The following is a 7,928-nucleotide window of genomic DNA, read 5'->3' as shown; positions in this document are numbered from 1 at the left end:
CCACCGCTGCTGGCGCCGCCCCGGCCGGTGCCGCGCGTGGGCCGAGGCGGACCGAGGGACAGGGACCGGGCACCCGGCAGGAACCGCAGTTCAGCCGCGTCAGTTTCGCTGTCGGGTTTGCCACGCCTCTCGGGGACGGGGGACAGCTTACTTCTGAGCCGAGGGCTCGGGACGGCTTCCCATGGCCGACGTTTTAATGGCCCAGGTAAAGCAGGGCTCGGTGACTCTGTGGTGAGGCTACAGGCGGTGGGAACTAGGAAGTCTTATCTTAGGAAAAAAGAACTTTAATATACAACTGGGAGACAGTTAAAGCAGTTACAAACCGCGAGATGCTGTCAGTGAGGAAGGCAGTTTCAGCTATTTGGAGCGTAAGATCTGTGGGTGAACCCTGTCTTTGCAGATTGCAGTTGTGAGGAGGACCGAGTGGAGCTGTAATACACGGACACTGAATCTCTTTACCACTTTTTGTTCCGGGGAATTTCAGAGTGATTTCTAAATATACAAACAAAGAGTATCCACAAAGTTACTACAATGACGAGAGAGCCTTTCTGTAATTGATTGTCAATGCAAATTGTACAATCACTCATGTAAGCCGATGAAAAGTAATACTGCGTTCTGTTGCTGGCATTTAGTAACGTAAAATACAAAATTATGCAAGAATAGCCTCTTTAACAGTTTGCTGGGGGGGGGATCTTGTCTTTGCAGGTCTGTGAGTCAAGTGTGTGTGGAAAAATCACTCATCTTCAGAAGTAACACCCCTTATCCTACTGATACCGTGGCTGTCCCTGGTGGACATGATCTGCTGTTCTGTGTGCAGCTGGATGACTGTAAGTAACCTTTCTTTCCACACATTTAATTCTAGATTGCCTCTGCTTAAGGAATCTTTTTTTTAAACTTACCTGTTATAATTGTTACTAATTATTTGGGCTGTAATAGTGCCAGAGAGACCATAGTGAATCAGGGTCCCATCACCAAAGACAAACAAAAAAAAGAATATTGTACTCAGTGTGAGGGTAGGGTCTCTGGCTAAACACAAATCAGCCTTTATCAATTGCTTCTGTAACTGAGATACCTTCCTTACTTTGCTACACTTAAAGCAGCAAATAAGGGTGGATGTTTGAAATATACCACTATTATCCTTTTCAGAAAGTGATTTCTTACTGTATCTTGGATACTTTATTTCATATGCTTATTTTTATACTTTCTTCTCTGCTGGCAATGATTTTTCTCTAGTAATCGTATACCCTCGTACGGTATGCCATTAACACTTTTTTCTCTTTCTGCTTTCCACATTGTACTTCATTTAACTGATTTGATGTCCAACTCTGGCATTCATTGCAATTCACTAGGGTCCCACATTTGAACACTTACCGTTTTCTCTTTTGAGCCTTTTGCCTGGGAGTTTTGACCCACAGTCCCATCTACTTCGGACCTAAATCATAGAGCATTTTAGGTTGGGAGGGACTCAGGAGGTTAACTAGTCCAACAACTAGTCAAAACAGGGTTAGCTTCCTATTATCTAGTCCTGCTTTCAGCTCTTCGCAGATGTTGCCTGAATGTTTTGCCTACAAGGAAGATCAAAGAAGCAATGAGAGCCTCATAGTACATAGTATGATAGGTAGCAGTGCTAGAATTTCACCCATTCCAATTTTCAGTAGGTCTCAGAGTAAAGATAAATTTTGATGAGGGTTTAACCACAGCTGAAAGTGCCATCAGGCTCCTGGGTATTCCAGCCTGTAACTTGGAAGTAGCTAAATTTTATCCTTTTCCCACACTACCCATAGTGTCATAAAAATAGGATTAGAAGGATTCTGAATTTGTAATCTCATCCAAAGGAAGGATCACCTGTGTCTAGATTGATGGCACCAGATTTTTCTGGCCATTTAATATTTGGGCCCCGTATCTATCACATGATTAGGACCACTGAACAAGCCATAGACATTTGATTGCATGTGAACATTAGGTGTGGCACACCTGCGAACAACAGAATTCACTGCTCACGTGGCCTTTTCCTTTTCTGTGCTTGTTCTTGGAAGAACATCTGGGAAAGACTTTATTTGGGATCACCTGAAGGATGATAAAGTTTTCTGGTAGAAACAGCGTTCTCCCCTTTGGCCTTCCCCAAGGAAATATGGAAACATATATGTTCTCATCAACTGATTGTGGAAGAAGCCTTTCCAGGATGGATGGTGACATCTGACCACTGCCAGAAATATAATCAAGCCTGCTCCAGAGGGCCTCCTGTAAAAGGGCAAGTGGGAACAGGCTCTGAACCTAATGAATTATCGTGGCCAGTAACAAAGAGATTGTGATGCACAAGTTGACTTCACCTCATTGAAACCATTGCTAGCAGATGCCAGAGTAGTGTTCAAGTTTTACTAATACTTCTTTATGATGCTTCTAAAAGATGCAGGTTTTTTCTTCCTCTGCTTGTCACTAATGGCTCTTCCATGCCTGTCCTCATTCTTTCTTGACTGCAGTACTCTATTTCAGCTGTCTTTCCTGAAGTGTAAAACATCCTTTGCTTCACCTAGTCATCTTTTCTTGCCTATTTTTCTGACTGTTGCCATCCTTTGATTGCTTTATTTTTCTACTTTTTCATACTGTTGTTCTCCATCTGACAGCTGTTCACAACTCTGGCATTCCTCTAACCTTGATAGCTCATCACACCCAATCTTCTCTTTCTTTTGTGCCCTCTGTGGCCCTTTCTTCCTTTTGTAATTTTTCCCAGTACTGCCTTTTCACTGTCTTGTGCTAAAGATGGAGTTTCCCATATGTCTTAAACTGATTTTAGACTGTATTGGTACTAAATGGAGCAGTGTGACTGCTCACCACGTCCCTAACAGTTCTTTCTGTCTAATGATCATGTAGCTGGCTGAGTCAGGTAGTCTTGCTGATCCAACTGACAATTAATTCATTAAGAGGAAGAGATGAGTTCTCAGGGACAGTTGGAAATACCTGATATTTTCAAAATACTTAAAGTACTTTTAAAAGCATTCCTGTTTCACATACTAGCTCCTCAAGATAACAACTTTGTCTCTAGTCTTTGTAGGTGTTAGGAGAATATTGCTGCTATTTCTGCTTCTAAATGAGTGGAAGAACTAATATGAGTGCATTTTAAAGTTACAAGAATCATTATCCATGAGCCTGACTCCTGGGTTTTTTTTTTAAGTTTGTCTGGTTTCAGACAAATTAAATTGTCTGAAATTCTTTTTTGCCTTTTCCTACAAGATTAAATAGCCTGTAGTAGCTAGCATGCTTTCTTGAGCAAACTACACTATGAACAAGTTATATATGTCTTTTCTCTGAAAACTTGAGCAGTTTGAATATCTTAAGTTTTGCTGCAGAAGGCCTTTTCTTCCAGTTTTCAGGTATATTTTGCATTATGTAATGTTGTTAATCTGCATTAGCAAGTATTCAGCTTTGGTAATAGAAGAGTACGTAAAGAATTGCATTCCAAAGAAAAGAAATGATTGTGAGTAGCACAACTACCAGTGTTTTCTTTTTCAGTCTAATGATTATACCCTCAAGTGAATAATAAGAAAGCTGCTCTGTGCACCTATTTTTGTGAACCTTGTAGGACCTTAATACTCCTTCAGCCTTTATCTCCTTAAGAGATTTAGTTGACTGCTTGACTAATGATGTATTCGGATATAAAAAAGCTTTTATTTCTGCTTGCTGCTCTGTACATCTGAGGATCTGCTCTGCCCTCAAACAGCAGAATTACATTGAGAGCTTAAGTTCTTTTTTTTTTCTTCCCCCCCCCGCAAACCTACTAGACTGCCTAAATTCTTTTTGGTACTATTGTAATTGAGGATACTGCCACTCACTCCTGTTGGTATGATCGGTAGTCCTCGAACCTTGTAAAACATTTTATTTGGATGTATTAAGAAGTTTATTGTTTGAACAAGTCCATTAGGATGAGTCTACATAGTATGTCCCTAATAATTTGCTATTTTATGACTTAGTGTTTTAGCATTAATAATTTAATACATTATAACATTGTAACCATACCGAATACCACTGGGTCAGGAGGGCATCACTGTGGGATACCAGTAGAAAGTCTGGGGTTTTTAGGATGCCTATTCCCTATTCATACTTACTTTGAGTTTTACCAACCTTAATTATTTTGAGTCCATTTAATGTTGGTTTTAGTGAACTCATGTATTGGTAGTGTTTTGTCATTAAAATGTCATGTGTGTCTAATTTGGGCACCTTACAGAAATTAGAGCACATATTAAGATAGTTGTCTTAAGCAGTTTTCATGCTTTTTGGAAAGTCACATTTGTGTGTTAGCACCTGTTTCCCATGAAACAGTACAAACTAGTACTCATTATATCATCCTGTTCATAGCTCATATTAGCCTGTTAGCAGTGTTACTATGGATTAATTAATATAAGGCACTATCTAGCTTATAATTACTAAAGTTGTTCCTTTTAAAAATATTGGCATAATATTTACTTTTTCTTAGATCTGTCTTTTCTAGTAATTTGATATTGGCAGAATTTTTTTTTTCTCTTTTCAACCTTTAGCAAAGCTGAACTATTTCCAACAGCCACAGGAGATCAAAGAATCTGATTTTTTGAACACTCTTTCTTAGCACCATCACAAGTCCAGCCATCATTCTCTGCCTTTTACCGGGTGAGTTGAAAGAAAATAGCAATCAGTTTGCAGATACACTTTTACTAAAGCTGTCTGTAATGAGATCTAATGAGAACAGATTGAAAGATTCTTATTTTTCTACCTATAATCCATATTATCTCTGTTCTTTTCATTCCTTATTGTGTAAAGTTTCTGATTAGTTTTCTTGTATTTAAAAATTTGGGCAACCCTTTAGACAAAAAGGGTTTGTATAGTATACAATATATATAAGTATAAAGTATAGTATACTATACTATAAATTTATATAGTATATAAATATATATAGCTAGGGAAGTATAAATTTGCCTCTGTGCCCTGATGATGTCATCACCTTGTGCTTGGCCTTAGTATTCCATAGTCACTTTGCCTGTGATTTCTCCAAATTGTCTTTTCAGGCTGGTGATCCAATCCTAATCTACTTCGATTCAACATCTGTACTGAGCACGCTTAGACAGCCAGTAAAAATGGGAGCCAGTGGACTTTGTGTTGATGGAAATCCTGCTGGTTAGTAGAGGGGGAAGAATTTCTTAGGGTGGTTTGCTTCTGTTTTATACGTTGTCGTGTCTTAACTCAGGCTTCCTGGACAGTAAAAGCACAAGCTGTACTCGGATTTTTGCCAACTTGAGCAAGAGCTGCGTTACTGATCCTGCCCTAGATGCTGCCTCCTACTACCGTGACTTCACCGTGCTAAAGGTACATGTCACATTTCTTCCTTTTGCTCAACGTCTTATTTGCTTGACTTTCCATTGCCTTCCATTGCAACTTCAGCTAACTGGAAAACTAAGTCATCTGGTATGTCATCCCTGATCTCCCGCTTGTTAAGGCCTTCTTGCTGGAAATCCTGTTAAAAATGTCATGATTGGTGATAAACCCTCAATTCAAACTACTTTCCAATAAATTTCAGTTATTAGCAAATTCTTAATGCATTTAACAGGTACTTCATTGACACTTCATAGTTTCAATGGTTTAACTAGAACTCTCTTGCATTTTAAACAGACTGTTTATCAAAGTATTTCTATCTGTTCCATCAACTTGGTCAACCAAGCAATGCATGTTCTTAGTAAAGAATGAGGATGTTTTACACGATATGTTATCTCTAAAATCATACTGAAGGCCAGTTATCAATATTAGCTTTATTTACATTCATAAATTGAATTCCATATCAATTTCTCCATTATTTATCCTGACAGTAATTTAAAAATAACCAATTTATTGTTCTGGGTTTATCATGCTGGTCTTACTGAATGTTAACATGAAAGTATCTCCTCTTGCCTTCTAGAGTTTCTCTGGTGTTCCAAGATAAAACGACACTGTAAATATTAACACCTTATTGAGGCTAATGACTCAGTTTAGCCTTATATTTGAAATATAAATCTACCTAACTGTAGTAGAGAGTCTTCTATTGATCAAATTTAACTCACGTTTTCAGGGCTTGCTTTGTCACTGTGGCGAAAATTTAATTTTTCCTTAAATGGAAGCTGAAGTAATTACTTGATTCCAGAAGGGGGAGCTCCAGGAATGGGTCAAGGATGCTGATATTTTAAAGGATCTGCATTCTGCAGGCCATTAGCAGGGCCAAGAATAAAATTTGTCTTCTGATGTTCTAAAAATGCTTTCTGTGGATTATGTCTGTGATTTCTAGGTTGCAAACTGATGACAATTTTTACATATCTGGAATAAACAAAGTAATTTTTGTCAATATAATATGTTGGGTCTATTTAGTGATGGTTTCATGGCTTTAGACACTTGCAAACGCTGAAAATTGGTTGGGTTTGTGGTGTTGTATGTTGCTTTGTTTGTTTTCCCAGGTCCCAATTAATGACACCATTGTGCAGACCATGAAGGTCAGTCTCTATTGCCAATGAAAATAATTTCTGCTTATGAAATAAAACATATCTGGAATCTTAGGCATTCATAGTAATGCCCATGGGTTGGGAACTTGGGAGAATGGGAATGTTCTGTGTCTGAGACAAGATTTTTTGGACAAAAGTGTGACATTATAGAAAAAAAAAGGGATATAAGGAAAGATGTACTTTTAAATGAATGGGCATAGATAGGGCTGGAGTCAGGGAGGTAGCTTGTTTTCTTAGAAAAGATTGGGCATCTGGAGCAGGGTGATGTGTCCACAGAGCGCAGCTACAGCAGCAAGGTAAATCTGACTTGGATGGAAAAGCAGTGGAAAAGAGTAAGAAAGGCACACTCCTTTTAAAACAATTGCTAATTGTTAATATGCTTACTGTCTCCAGGTAGAGGTCACCGCAGTCACACCACCTGGAGCTCCCCACATGAAAGACAACACATGTATCAATGTTGTTTCTGAGGTATCTGAATCTTCTTTCCTTTGGGCAGCTTAAAGTCATTGTCCTATTACCTGCCTCCGCCTCTGATTCTTCTCTGAATTGGACTTTCAGGTGATCTATGAGATAGAATTCAGTGGCACACATGGGATTCAGAGTGTTTCCGTCCGGTTCAAAGTGAGCAACATCTCTGGGAACTCAGGATCCTCTCTGCAGCAGCACTTCACTTTGCACTTCTGGGTCAGTGTCCCCATCCTCCCTGGGCTCTTACCAAGTTTGTAGTCTGTAGTTTGTGACCCAGTTTTGTACAGATGAGATGTGAAAAGCTTAGAGCAGTGTCACTGTGGTATGGTAGTACCAGAACCCTGGGACACAGCTGGTGGTCGAAGGAAGGAGGGGATACTGCTCTGGTCTCAAGTAAACCATGTTAGTAGAAAAATTCAGGCTCAGTGCAAGCATGCAGTCTTGCACTGCACAAGTTTGAAGGGTCTGATTATTTTTATCTGACTATTTTTTGCTGTTGTTTTGATTTGGTTTGGTTTTTTTTTTTTGGTGGGGGGAGAAGGGGAGAGGATGAGATCAGGGTCACCAGCACGGTCCTGTGAAGGAAAGGGTTGGAGCTGGTGCTGTGTCTGAGGTGTTCAGTGTTTGTGAACAAAGTTGCTAAATTTATTCCAGGTACTTACTTAACTTCGCCCGTGCAGCGGGAAAAAGAGTTACTTTGGAGGGGGTGGAAATCTGGGAAATACTAACGTGTTGAAGTTCATATAAACCTTGTCCCATAGAGGCAATGTAAAGTGGGATAAGTGGTGACCTCAGGGGTTGATAAGTGTGCAGTGCAACCTTGCAACCTTGCTGAAGTTATCCCCAGAGGCTCTCCCCATAAAACAATTTAGAAGTGGAATCTGCCACTCAGAGTTGGGGTCAAGGCAGGGTTTGTTCTGCAGATCATCTGTAGAAAATTGCCGAGACTGATATGTTCACTTCCTT

At 39.6% G+C, this 7,928-nt stretch overlaps 2 protein-coding genes across 2 annotated transcripts in view; one reads left to right on the top strand and one right to left on the bottom strand.

The window, feature by feature from the left end:
- Positions 1-183, bottom strand: part of CFAP46 (cilia and flagella associated protein 46) — a 98,243-nt gene extending 98,060 nt beyond the window's left edge. Inside the window, exon 1 of the mRNA XM_009326000.1 lies at positions 152-183. Coding sequence (XP_009324275.1) covers positions 152-183 — 32 coding nt within the window. The remainder of the gene's footprint in view (positions 1-151) is intronic.
- The window catches only part of TCTN3 (tectonic family member 3), a 16,552-nt gene continuing 8,805 nt past the window's right edge, over positions 182-7,928 (top strand). The window contains 9 exon segments of the mRNA XM_009325999.1: positions 182-231; positions 706-827; positions 4,533-4,583; positions 4,586-4,641; positions 5,037-5,145; positions 5,216-5,334; positions 6,450-6,485; positions 6,888-6,962; positions 7,053-7,178. Of these exon segments, the coding sequence (XP_009324274.1) occupies positions 182-231; positions 706-827; positions 4,533-4,583; positions 4,586-4,641; positions 5,037-5,145; positions 5,216-5,334; positions 6,450-6,485; positions 6,888-6,962; positions 7,053-7,178 (744 nt within the window).

This window comes from Pygoscelis adeliae, unplaced genomic scaffold, assembly GCF_000699105.1.
Source record: "Pygoscelis adeliae isolate BGI_AS28 unplaced genomic scaffold, ASM69910v1 Scaffold4, whole genome shotgun sequence".
Lineage (NCBI taxonomy): Eukaryota > Metazoa > Chordata > Aves > Sphenisciformes > Spheniscidae > Pygoscelis > Pygoscelis adeliae.
The sequence above is the reverse complement of the archived record's forward strand: the minus strand, read 5'-3'. Positions and strand labels throughout refer to the sequence as shown.